Source organism: Haliotis asinina, chromosome 8 (assembly GCF_037392515.1).
Source record: "Haliotis asinina isolate JCU_RB_2024 chromosome 8, JCU_Hal_asi_v2, whole genome shotgun sequence".
NCBI classification, from domain to species: Eukaryota; Metazoa; Mollusca; class Gastropoda; order Lepetellida; family Haliotidae; genus Haliotis; species Haliotis asinina.
The window spans coordinates 47,242,436-47,256,467 of record NC_090287.1 but is presented as its reverse complement, the minus strand read 5'-3'; the positions used below and the strand labels follow the sequence as shown (position 1 = coordinate 47,256,467).

General features: G+C 39.4%; 1 protein-coding gene across 3 annotated transcripts in view; it reads left to right on the top strand.

Annotated features, from left to right (window-relative positions):
* Positions 1–14,032, top strand: part of LOC137293797 (baculoviral IAP repeat-containing protein 6-like) — a 166,692-nt gene that overhangs the window by 136,286 nt on the left and 16,374 nt on the right. For all 3 annotated transcript variants that reach the window (XM_067824541.1, XM_067824540.1, XM_067824539.1), the window contains exons 47-52: positions 3,884–4,152; positions 6,454–6,664; positions 6,780–6,994; positions 10,153–10,323; positions 10,498–10,856; positions 13,504–13,658. In XM_067824541.1, the coding sequence (XP_067680642.1) occupies positions 3,884–4,152; positions 6,454–6,664; positions 6,780–6,994; positions 10,153–10,323; positions 10,498–10,856; positions 13,504–13,658 (1,380 nt within the window). The remainder of the gene's footprint in view (positions 1–3,883; positions 4,153–6,453; positions 6,665–6,779; positions 6,995–10,152; positions 10,324–10,497; positions 10,857–13,503; positions 13,659–14,032) is intronic.

Here is a 14,032-nt window from a genome sequence, read left to right as displayed (position 1 = left end):
TTATCTCCCTTGTCTGAGCAGACGGCTTCCTGTGTTGACATGGCAGAATTTACAGCAAGAGAGAATAGAAAGCTCATTCTAGATGATTTTGAAAGGGGTGAGGCTGATGCTAAAGTGTTAGCTTGTAGACATGGTATTCCTCTGTCTACAGTATACAGAACTTTGAAGAATATTCAAACAGGAACCAGGATAGAGCACAAAGCAGGGGCAGGTCGGCCTAGGAAATTCAGTGTTGTGGATCGCCGAAGACTTGGGCAGATTGTGAGTAGGGGCAAATTGAAAAGTGTTGAGAACATCAGAAATGAAATGATTAGCAGAGGAAGTCCTCAGGTATGCAATGAAACACTTAGGCAGGAATTACAGAGACTTAATTGGGTGAAAAAACGTGGAATTCCCTCGCCGTTGATGAAAGATGCACAAAAGGAAAACGTTTAAACTGGTGTCGGGCTCATGAAAATCAAGATTGGGATAATGTTTTCTTTTCGGATGAAAGTTCTGTTTGGCTTTTCCCTAAATGTGTGAAAATTTGGACCAAAGATACTGTCAAACCTATCTACCAGCAACCAAAACATAGCCCGAAGTTTCACATGTGGGGTGGCATATCGGCTCGCAGAGTGGCGCGATTGTGTGTTTTCACGGGAAACTTGACAAAAGAAAGATACATTGACATTCTAAATGGTCACCTTCTTCCGACAGCACAAACATTGTATGAAGATGATTGGATTTTCCAGCATGATAATGACCCAAACCACACTGCGCGCTACACAAAACAGTGGTTGTCGGGCGAAAATGTTCAAGTTTTAGACTGGCCCAGTTACAGCCCAGACCTAAACCCAATTGAGAATTTGTGGGGAGTCATGAAGGACAGAATAAACCAAAAGGGACTGAGAAATATTGAAGATATGAAGGCCGAGGTGGTCCAATATTGGGATACCCTGTCACACGATTACCTACAAACTTTGATGGGTAGTGTGCCTAGGCGTATTCAGGCATGCATTGCTGAGCGAGGAGGTCTAACAAAGTACTAAAACAAGACTGAGACTGTAAAAGGATGATGTTTTAACATGTTTATGTAAGTAAAACACCAGAAGTTAATAAACGTAATGAGTTACATGACGCAACATGATTCTCAATAATTTCTGGGAATACTATACATCTCCAGAAATTACTCATTGCTAAGGCTACTCTGTTGTCGCTGAGTTCCTCCAGCATCTCCATGCCACTAGGAAACTTAAGGGTAATACGTCAGATATCTATACACCTGGAAATTAATCAAGCAACACCCCAATTTTTTCTATTGGAGCAACTTTGAAGTGTTCTGACAATCAAAATATGCCGGGTTGATATAGTTTGACACTTTTTTATTCAACAGACGATCTCTGACAAACAACTTAAAGGGAAAAAGTATCAAGACTTTGCTTTATTGCAACGAAATCCAAATTCTTAAAACTGTCTTAAATTCATGAAAAAATGGACACAATTTACTATTCATCCACAGACGTTGTTGTCAGGTGTATTAACACAAATGTCACATGGAAAGAAAGAACAGTCATCTGAGAGTCTGCACACCGACTTTCATCAATATCTAGTGTGTCCTCCCTGCGCACGCACCACCGATTCCAGACGCCTCCTCATTCCTTGGATGAGTCTCCGGATCTGATTCTGGGGGATCCTGTTCCACTCCTCATGCAGGGCAGCCGTCAATTCGTTGAGATTATGGACTGGTGGGTCTCTCTGCCTCACACGACGGCCAATAAAGTCCCACAAATGTTCAATGGGGTTGAGGTCAGGGCTCATGGCAGGCCATGGAATTCTGTCAATTGCATTTTGCCGCAAAAAATCATTTACAGCATGCGCCCTGTGAGGTCTAGCATTGTCGTCCATAAATATGGGTCTCGTTGCCAGAGGATGGTTCTCAAAATGAGGTACCACAGCCCTGTCAAGAACCTCCTGTTGGTAACGAACACCGTTAAGGTTGCCACGGATGGTAATGATATCCAACTTGCAGTTCATGGAAATGCACCCCCATACCATAACGGAACCTCCCCCAAAGGCCACAGTCTCCTGGATGTTCCGTGGAGCCATTGCTGTGTTCCTCTGCCTCCAGACCCGAGTACGACCGTCCACCATGTGCAGCAAGAACCGGCTCTCATCTGAGAAATGGACCTTCCTCCAAGAGGCAATGTTCCAGTGCAAACGGTCATTACACCAGGCCAGTCGGGCTGCCTTATGGGCTGGAGACAGTCTGGGTCGCTTGATTGGCCTCCTTGCCCGGTATCCTGCAGCTTTCAGACGATTCCGAACAGTCCTGTTCGAGATGGGTCTCCCTGGAAGCCACTCCTGTCTCAACCGAGAGCTCGAGTCGAAGGACCTGCGCCGTACAAGTCTCAGTAAAGCTCTGTCCTCCCGGACTGTGGTCTTCCTGGGTCTTCCTGGTCTAGGCAGGTCTTTAACTTCATTAGTGGCCCGGTATTTTTTCAAAAGTTTTGAAATTATGGAATGATGTCGTCCGATTTGAGTCCCGATTTGTCTTAGAGACATACCAGCATTCCTCATGCCGATTATTTGCCAACGAGTGGCCTCTGATAATTTCCTACGTGCCATGACATTGAAATGAATGAAAAACCGAATGCAATCGACAACCTGCGCTTGTAAACACCCCAGGGAAAAAGTGCATTTTTCGAAAGTTGAGGTTAAAGCAATGCACGTGCGCTGTGCAAGCTTCACGCGCGTCATATCAACCCATGAAAAGCTCATGCTGTATGTCAATACATCAAAATTGAATAATCAATCATCAAAATTACTTCGTTAAACTTTGTTAAGTTTTTATGTGTCTTTGAATTTGGTGTTGCTTAATGAATTTCCATATGTATAGTTCAGTTGACTACTGCCACAGAGCCATCTGAGCTCTGAACTCACAAGACCAGGAACTTTAGAGCTCTAGCCTGGGAACTGTTAGTTATCCTTCTACAGACTACAAAGATTTAGAAGACAGGGACTTTGATCAAAGGGACATTTTTCTTCCTGGTATCTTGGCTTCTGCTGGTCGTATATATGAACTTCCTGCACTTGATGTCAGTCACATGCGGTTCAAGCGGAAGAAGCATAGCAAGTGTTTCCTGGGTTTCTGTTTCATAGTGAAAAACCAACTGCCAGGGCAACCAGACTCGATGTTTACCATTCCCTTGCCTGTCTGTCAGTCCACCCTTATTCATTTTGTTTCCGGAGCATAGCTCAAAAACCTTTCAATATTTTTAGACCAAAATTGATAGATATAATAATCTGAACCTATGGTTGTGCCTTTTGCTATTTACAGATTTTTGGCATTTTTACGGTCCATCCGTCCATCCTTATTCATTTTGTTTCCGGAGCATAGCTCAAAAACCTTTCAATATTTTGAGACCAAAATTGATAGATATAATAATCTCAACCTATAGTTGTGCCTGTTGTTATTTACAGGGTTATGGCATTTTTATTTTTTTTTGTTTTTCTATGGAACATTTTGGTGTTAGTCTAATGTTTCCAGAGCAGAACTCAAAAACCGTTCAAGATTTTCCTGCAAAACTTGGTAGATATATCAATCAGAACCTATAGTGGTGCCTTTTGCTATGTACAGGATCTTGTGATTTATTATTTTCTTAGTTTCCATGGAAATGTTTCAGACATAGTCCCAAAAGTGAGAGGTGTGTTTTGTTTCCGGAGCAGAACTCAAAAGCTGTTCAAATTTTCTCTTCAAAACTTGGTAGATATATCTGTCAGAAGCTGAAGTGGTGGCTTTTGCTATGTACAGGATCTTGTGATGTATTATTTTCTCAGTTTCCATGGAAACGTTTCAGACCTAGGGGAATATGTCATCTTCTAATGACTCTTGTTTTGTTTGTAGATGTTGGATGTACTGTGCCAATGGAAGACTGGAACATGAAGGAGGAGGATGTCCCCAATGAGGTTTTGCTGTGTTCTGCTACATTTCCTTCAGCTCTTCAAGTATTTGCGAGTGTAGGAGGACTTGCACTCCTTGCTGAACACCTGCCATTACTCTACCCAGAGATCACCAGACAAGCTGCATCTCCAGAGGCTACTACTGACAACAACAATGTATCTGATATTGGTCAAGACTGGGTTACAGTAGAATCTTCTGATGAATTTTATGATGTAAGTGAAACCGGGCTTTGCTCCTGGCTAGTAAAAGTATCATACAGAGGTAATGATTATAGAAAGATACTAGTTTTATCCTGATGACAATTTTTGTCACATTCTGCGTGACAAGTATTATTCAACTGACTTTCTGTAACAAAGGTAGAGCGAAGGTTTGGTTAAAATGGACTTCAGCAATCCTTGGTAGTCTGAAGAGGTTGGATGTGGTGGTCAGACATGCTGACTTTGTTGATGCATGTCATGCTCAGTATGATACTCAGTACCATGTCAATTACTGGATTCTCAAACTTGTCTTCATGCTACCCAAAGATAGTGGCCAATCAACTTTAACATAATAGTGTTTTATGGAGTGATTATTTACTTGCCTGAAATACATCTAACAAGTATCATGCTGTTTGCTATATGTTTCCTTCTCCAGACCTATCAGCAAACTTACTTCATACCCGTCAAGTTGTTTCAGGTGCATTCTTCATGTCTTTTGTCATGGTCACCATTCAAATTACAGTAATATAATCAGTGTCTTTGGCATGCCTGTATCTATTAAGGCATGAAAATTCATGTTTTCATGCACAGGAACGGTTGTACATCACCAAATGTTAGTATAATATTGATGGTTGTTGTAAAGGCTATAAGAAACAGTGCTTGTATCGTTGATTGTGAGTTAAGCTAATGTATTGTTGCTTTCATGAATTGTTTTGTTCCATGATATCGAGAGGAGAATCAAAGTCTATGTCATGTAAAAGTAAACTTTGGTGTCTTGTTTATTTGGTGTAGATATAGTTTTATAGTCATAACTATAGTAGGTTGTTTATTTCTGACACATTCAACATGAGTATTACTAAGATTTAGACATGCTAGTATGCTGTACGAGTGGGGCCAGGAAATCAGCAACTTGAAAAAAATTTAATGGTGGTCAGACTGTGAGATTTCATTTTCATTTTTCTTTGTAACCTTTTGTCAGAAGAAGCTGACTGACATTTTATCATAGCTGTGGATGTCTGTTACCATTATGTGGTAATGCCATGGCGCAGTACAGTTTGTCGAAATTGTAACTCTGTCACTTCTCCTGAAACTACTAACCCCATGGAGCTTAAACTTTGCTTGAATAATCCCAGTTGTGGTATATGTGAGACATATTCACAGAGTACCAATATTCTTAAATCTAAGGGCCCTGTTTTACAAAGCTCTCGTAAGCCTAGGATCACCTATGTTACAGTATAGGAGGTAAGAAACGGGACCCAGGGGAATAAATCAGAAAAGTTTGGTTGAGTAGAAAATGTATGTGCAAAATTATAAAATCTAACTTTCATATTTTTCTTCTTTTCTTTGTGTTCTTAAAGGTCACATGCAATGTAAAACTTTGCAAATTCTGATACCTTTCAGTATGCACTTACCAAATCAAATCATCAAAAATGCCAATTCAACCTATAAAGTTTTAAAAAACCCACACAGTGAAAAAAAACCATGAAATCGGGGTTCAAAAGATTCACTAATTTTACCCCAGTGCTGGGGGAAAAAGTGGTTTCAAGTGAGCTTGAAACAGTATGCATGCCTGGAGTATGAAGTCGTGTGCAGTAGTCTAATCATGGTTGTGAATACAGACAAGTAAATAATCTACTCGTTACATTAAAAAAAACATGTTGATTGTGATAAGCAAACTCTGTCACAGAGAAAACTCAGTCTCTGGTTTTTTGACACCTATATGTGTCTGCCTGCCCTTCTACTAATGACAATATGCAATGCACAACTTCAATCACTGACAACATACAATTTGAAATTAACACCTATCAGGCTTTTAAGCCATAAACAAAGAGCCGGCCAAGTGTATCGGCAAATGAACCAGTGGTCAATGATGAGGCGTTGTTACACATGAGTGCACACCCACAGACTCTAACTGGTTTCGGTATCGTGATTGCTTCGTTTCGAGGGAGATAAACCCAAGTACAAAATATTGCACTTTGGATTTGTGATAATACGCTAATAATTTTGTTTAATAGTTTTTTCACAATCACCAGTGCATTTTATATATCATGAACAAGTAATAACTGTGTTTTAATTATGTTTGATTTTTTGGTTACATGCGACCTTTAAGCCTTGAATAACATTATTCAAGTTAATGTTATGATGTATTTGCCTCTGTTGGCATGCTGGTGAAGGGTAGGAAAGTGGAATTATAAATTTCAGGGTGGACATGGTTTGCAGACTGGACTGAATCTTACACAGGTTTGTATTTTGTCATATATTTCATGAAAAGATTTATGCCAGTAACCATAATTGATGAATATAATGTTTTTGCAGCCATATGTGGAACCAGTTTCTCCTGCCCCAACTGCGCAGAGGACTGCTCGCCACTCTTCTTCGGGCATGCCTTCTATACCTCCTCACTCGCTCATTGCATTTGGCTTGTTCCTGCGGCTACCAGGCTATGCTGAAGTCCTGCTGAAAGAGAGAAAAAAGGCACAGTGTCTATTGAGACTTGTTCTGGGAGTCACAGATGACGGGGATGGAGGTACTTGTCTTTTATGGCTGTTAAATATAAATAAGATATTCATGCATTTCCACATATAATTTCTATCAGATAATGCTCCCCTTTTCATTGTTATATACTTGTTGCATTTTTTCAGGTCACATTTTAACATCACCTCTGGCTAACTCCTTACCAACATTGCCTTTCACTGTGCTTAAGTCACTGTTTGATGCCACTCCACTGACAACAGATGATGGTGTACTTTTGAGACGAATGGCTCTTGATATAGGTGCAGTTCATCTTATCCTGGCTTGTTTGTCAGTACTGAGTCACCATGCACCTAGGATCACCTCAGGGACATTCCAGCAGGAGGTAAGAAGTTGAGCTGACAGCTCTTCTTGTCCTTCAATTTCTCTTAGAGCTAAAGGATCCAAGGAATAGCATGTTTGGTACATTTGCCTAACTTTATATGCACCTGAACTAAATGGTTTTGGATTTGATTCTTTGATTATATCTTATATGATTTTGAGTTTTTTATTTGATCAGTTGGTTAGTCATTATTGCTGGAATCTGATTTACAGTCCGTTTGATTCCATTTGAGGCCAATGAATTGCTCACCAACACAAAATCAAATAATTGCATCAAAACCAAATTTTGCACAGCCACATGGTCGACAGACCAACTCTGATGATGTGTGTCATAATTTGGGACACCTGAATAAAAAAGTTGTTTAACAAACAATCATCATTTTCTTGTCACCTGCTATTTTGTACGAGGGGGGCACTTGCTGGTAGAACAGCCAGGTGGGCAAGGTGCACGTGTGAAATTGACATGTGTGATTTGCTCAGCAAACCAGACATTTGTGATTGCTGTACCTGAAACAATGAGATTATCACAAGTCAATTATTTGCAAAGTAAATTTTGAAAAACGAAGGTGAATGGGGTAGGCCTCAATATGCTTTGGCTAAGTATCATTTACAAACTGCACATGCTGTTAGGGCTGACGGAGGGGAAGTTGAAAACTATCTTGAAAAACTGTACCAATTCAGCCTGCACGGACACAACTGAGGGGACTGTCTCCAAACCCACATGATGTGAGAAAGTCGATTCATTTCAACAACAGATGGTTAGAAACGCCATTAAGTCTCTATATAAACAAAATACCTTTGTCTCTCTGAGTATTCTGACAAAGTACATGGAGACAAATCATTCTTTGGTCATTTCAAAATATCTGTTATGGAAGTTGCTTCACAAATTTGGTTTCCGTTACAAAAAAGTAGGCTCAGTAAATAGATGTGCACTGTGCGAGAGGTCTGATATTGTTCGACTAAGAAACCAGTACTTATGCACAATTCGAAAGAAACGTACAGAGGGTTACGAGCCTGTATATTTGGATGAAACATGGGTCAATGCTTCCCATAGCACAGGGACACAATGGTTCGCTAGGTCCTCTTCAGAGTCCTGTGCCAGAAAATTACCACTAGACAAGGAAGAGCGACTGATTGTGCTCCATGCTGGTTGCAAGAGTCGGGGATTCCTACCTGGCTGCTCCCTAGTCATCAAGGCAAAATCTAAAGACAACCGAGACTATCAGACCAAAATCAACGGGATGGTTTTCTTAGAATGGGTACAAAATTAATTGGTACCAGCACTGCCCCCCAAAAGTCTGATTGCCATGGATAACGCTCCATATCATGGCGTTCAAGTACCTAATACAAAGGCCCCAACGTCTAACAGTAAGAAGGGGGACAGGATAGAATGGTTGCAAAACAAGGCAGTATCGTATCGAGAAAAAGCAACCAAACCTGTTCTGTATGACATCATAAAGTCAAATAAAACCACACCTGTCTTTAAGGTTGATGAGTACCTTACAGAACATGGTCATTCAGTTTTGCGATTACCACCCTATCATTGCGATTTAAACCCAATAGAACTCATTTGGGGTATCATGAAATCGGATGTTGGCAGGGAAAATGTAACATTCAAACTTCGGGATGTACAGACAATTGTTCAACAGTCAATAGACACCATCACGCAGGAAACATGGCAAAAGTGCGTTGAGAAAGTTGAGAATGAAATAGAAAGACATTACTGGGAACAAAGTGGACTGGACCATGCCACCATCAAGCCAGTCGTCATCAGGGTAGACTCTAACGACAGCGACACTGATTTGGACAACTGTGTCCTCTGAAAGTGGCAACACTGACTCCCATTGAACATCTCAAGTGGTAATCAGATAACGGCTTTTGAGATGACCCCATCTTCACAACACATGCTTGTTGATTACCTGGCTGTTCTACCAGCAAGGCCCCCCACCCCCACCCCCCCACCCCCCCACCCGTACAAAATAGCGAAAGGTGACAAGAAAATGTGTGTCGTGTGTCCCAAATTATGCTAAGCTAAGCTTGGTCTCTTAATTTGTTAAGTACACATTTTGTTTTAGAAACAGTTCAGTCCTTGTACATCGTAAGAACATAACATAATGTGTTTGTCCCAAGGGCCAAAGTGATAGGCAGAAAACACACCTGTCTTGAGGCAGGGCGCAAGACTGTCAGAGTTGTGAGTGATCACCTAGGAGTAAGGTCACAGTGAACATAGCTAGAAGTGTATTTGCCATGTTCACTTACGTGTATTTTATTCAAAGTTCAGTCATTATACCATTGTGATGATTGTTGTCTTGACGATCATTATTCTTACAAATATGTCTCTCTGACTCATGATTTCCTTTTTCCCTGAAACTGTGTTTCTGAATCTACGAGCTCATTTGAATAAAATTTCCCAAGTATTGTGTTGACTTTCCTCCTTGTGGCCCTTTAAGGAAAACCTCCTTTCTCCAGCTAACATTTTCACAAGTGTTTACTTGTTCTCTGAACTAATTTCCACTTTCTTCGTTTCTTTTCCATATTATAATGTATAAATCTTAAAGATCTAGATTCATCTCTGCCTCCCCATCAAGCACAGAAAAATATGCTGCTTATGATACAATTATGTCAGGGTAAGATCCACATTATGAATGGGAGTGTGTGGCGATGCTATGTTCTTTTGTCAAATACTGCTGAATCCTTTGAGAAATATGTGATGATTATGTAATTATGCAGATTTTAGACAGACTCAAAGGAGCCAGGTGTTCCCCCATCCAATCTGACATCAGCTAATCTTCAATCCTAGACAGGAAAATCTATTCTCTGTAATGTACTGGCACTTTGTAATAAATTCTGTCAAAATTTGATAATTTGATATTGTAGTTGTTATGGATATATACTCATGGGAACGAATAAGAGAACACATGAACGTACATGTGTTCCTTTATTTATTTCCAGAGTTTCACTCACTGTGAAATACATTTTATATATGTGTGAAGAAACCTGGAAAAGATACTGTTACAGTAACACATGTACTTTTATGTGTCCCCTTATTTGTTTGAAAAAGAATATAAAACATCAAAGAAGAGGAACCGTATTGGGCTCATGCAGTTGGTGTGAGAATAGTTCCCTTTCTTCAAGACTAATGCTACCTTGGCTTTTGTGCAGGTAACATCATCAGCCAATCACCTTCCACTGAGCCAGACAGAGGAAAAGACACAACACTACTGGGCCAAAGGTACAGGGTTTGGGACAGGTTCCACAACATCAAGTTGGGATGCTGAACAGGCCTTATTGAGGCAAAGAAGTGAAGAAGAACATGTGACATGTCTCTTGCAGGTACTTCATTGCTTTATGTAACATTGTGTAAGACGTTTGGTAATAGATTAAAGCAGTTATGTCTTACACCATGCAGGTTAACTGGAAATGAATTATTATTTGATTCATTTTATTATAAATATAGTTGAAAATGTCCTTTATGTATCACATTTCCTTTTGTTGACATATTTTCAGGTTCTTGGAAGTTACATCAATGCTGGTGGTCAGTTACCAAAAGACTTTGATAATGCCAACTATGCACCTCCTTCAGAGAAAAGCCTTATTCCAGAAGTAATGTTGGATCTGCTCTCCCAGTCCTGCTTGGTGCCAGCTATATCATCCTACTTGAGGAATGACTCAGTCTTGGATATGGCTCGTCATGTGCCATTATATCGTGCTCTTTTGGAACTTCTGCGTGGTTTAGCTGTTAGTCCTTCCCTTGTACCGCTGCTCCGCCCACTGGAGAAGGACGGTGCCCCAGACTCAGCCACTGCCATTGAGGTTCTGCTGGACAAGATGAAGGGCTGTGTTGACACATATGCCAGTCGCCTAAGGTTATTATTTTTATACTATAAGATTGAATTAACTTTTAAAGTCTACCTGTACAGTTACAAATTATATTCTTAAACTGTTGGCATTAAATGTACTCATCTGATTTATGTTGAAAAGTTGACTGGAAAGCTCATCCCATGAGAGAACTGTTCCCGAACAAGGTCTGAAAAAAGTCAAACCAAACACTGTCAGGATCACATGTGATCCATGCCTCACTCTTTTGTGATTCATATCAGTTGTGCTAGGGAAAACTCTTGTTTTTTGTGTAATGTAATGCGGGGGGATATAGTAGACACGTCTGTCTGTCCATCCGTCCATAATCATTTTGTTTCTTGAGCGTAACTCAGAAACCGATCAATATTTTTATACCAAACTTGATAGATATAATAATCTCAACCTATAGTTCTGCTTTTCGCTACTTACAGAGTTTTGGCATGTTTGCTTTTTTTGTTTTTCCATGGAACATTTTGGTGTAAGTCTAATGGTTGGGTGGGCTTCATTTCTGGAGCAGAACTCAAAAACCGTTCAATATTTTTCTGCAACACTTAGTAGATGTATCAATCAGAACCTAAAGTGGTGCCTTTTGCTACTTACAAGTTTTTGTGTTTCATTATTTTCTCGGTTTCCATGGAAACGTTTTGGACATAGCTTCAAAAGTGAGAGGTGTGTTTTGTTCCCGGAGCACATCTCAAAAATTTTGTAAAATCTGTCAGCAATAGCTGTTAGATGTGTGTGGCAGATCCCAAAGTGGTGCCTTTTGGTATTTACAGGTTTTTGTGATTTATTATTTTCTCTGTCTCCATGGAAATGTTTCGGACTTCGTCTCAAAATGTAGGGATGGGCTTCATTTCTGGAGCTGAACTCAAAATCCGTACTATATTTTTCTGCAAAACTTCATAGGTATACGAATCAAAAGCTACAATGGTGCCTTTTGCTAGTTACAGGTTTTTGTGATTTCTTAGTTTCTTGGTTTTCATAAAAATGATTCAGACTTAGTCTCAAAAGTGAGAGGTGTGTTTCGATTCTGGAGCACATCTCAAAAAGTTCCTAGTAACTTTCAGCAAAACTTGGTAGATATATGTGGCAGACCACAATGTGGTGCTATTTACAGGTTTTTGTGTTTTATAATTGTCTGGGTTTGCATGGAAACGTTTCAGACTTAGTCTCAAAATGGAGGTATGGGCTTCGTTTCTGGAGCATAATTCAAAAACTTCTAAATAACTTTCTGCAAAACTTGGCAGATATGTAGGGGAGACCCTAAAGTGGTGCCTTTTGCTATTTGCAGATTTTTGTAATTTATCATTTTCTGGGTTTCCATGGAAACAATTCTGACTTAGGAGGGATGGGCTTTGTTTCCGGAGCACAACTAGAAAACTATTTAATATCTTACAGCAAAACATGGCAGATATTTGAGGCAGACCCTAAAGTGGTGCATTTTTCTATTTACAGTGTTTTGGCATTTTTATTTTTCCTTGTTTCCATTGAAACAATTCTGACTTAGGCTCAAAATGGACTCATAGGCTTCGTTTCCAGAGCACAACTCGAAAACCCCATTTCATATCTTTCAGCAGATCTTGGCAGATATATGAGACAGATTTTGAAATGGTGCCCTTTGCTGTTTACAGATATATGGCATTTACATTTTTCATGACTTCCATGGAAACGATTCAAACTTAATCTTAGAAAACATCAAGTAACCTTCAGATGATTTGTCCTTTCAAATATGTGGGGATATGTCATCTTCTGATGACTCTTCTTGTCATTTCTGAAATTCTTTCAGTTTATGTCCAAGAAGTCTTTCATGATGTCAATAATGTACACGTAGTGTACAGGTTAGTTTTTCAGAAAAAATGCTGTGCCAATAACAGCTGTTTAAAACTTATGTAGGTAGTCAATATATTTTTGAGGCATATTTGCATTTACAAATTAGATTTCACAGTACCAATAAGAATATTGTAAAACATAATTATGTGCCTTGTGTCACCATGTACTTTTGTGTCATTGTGTGACATTTGTGTATTGTTAAGTAAGAGACTTCCATCTTACCCCACACCCTCCCACTTAACTATTTGAAATGCTATTTTATGGTTGTACATTTGAATTTAAAATTTATAATTTATAGGTACTGAGTTTATAAAATCTTACCTCGTAATATTTGACCTCAAATTTGAATTTTGATCAACTTTCCTGTATCAACAAACATAGTCATATGCCAATGGCAATACCGTGGATTCAGATAATCTGCATGGTAATGAATGGTTCACCACTTGCCTAGTAGGAGTCACAGTCCCTAGTTTTAGGGATGGGCCTGGTGAAGAAGGATATGGTTTTGCATACACATTCATTATGTGGTATGCCCTCATGAAAAATTGTAGCATTATGTGAGGGATTATTCTTTGAAATGTTTGAAAACAGTTTCTAATCATACCTTTTTTCGTAATTCTAAATATGATTCAATGGTGAAGATGAATTGTTCACAATGCAGCCCCATGCTTTCCCCTCATAGTTTCATTTTTGAATCTTTCTTCCACATACTTTGGTGCATAATGCATCATTTGAGATTTAAAAACTTGTATTTGCAAGTAAGTTGTTTACAAAATAACATGTATTGTTTAAACCAGAATTGTACATTTATTTCATATTCTGTAGATCAAACAAAGGCAAAAATGGGTCTTCATCAAATACACCTACACCAGCCAAGATGGAAGAAGAAGAAAATGAAGGACTTGCTCTTCTCATACCTGACATTCAGGACACAGCACACATTGTCCGAGTAGCTACAGACAGAGTTAGAGATACCATTGGTTAGTTTTGTATGATTGATATTTTGTAATTTGTTAGAGAAATTTCTCAGTTTGTAAACTTATCCTATCTTATGTTATGCAGCTCTTTTCTTGTGTTCGATCATATGTGGAAAGTTCTTTTGCTGAGTAGAACAAAAGTTGTGGTCGTTAGACTGCCCGACCTCTGCCCTCTCACTCTTGACCTTTTGTCAATCTTCCTTCATCTTATGGAGCATACTCAACCCACATCTGTTATTCTCTTACTTGTCGCCTGACAGTGAGGACCTGTTTATGTAGCAGATTTCGACATGGGACAATCTTTGAAGAAACAGGATGGATGTAATTCAAACGTTTTGTCAGCTGATCGGCATTCTTTGTGTGTTGACTGTTTGGGT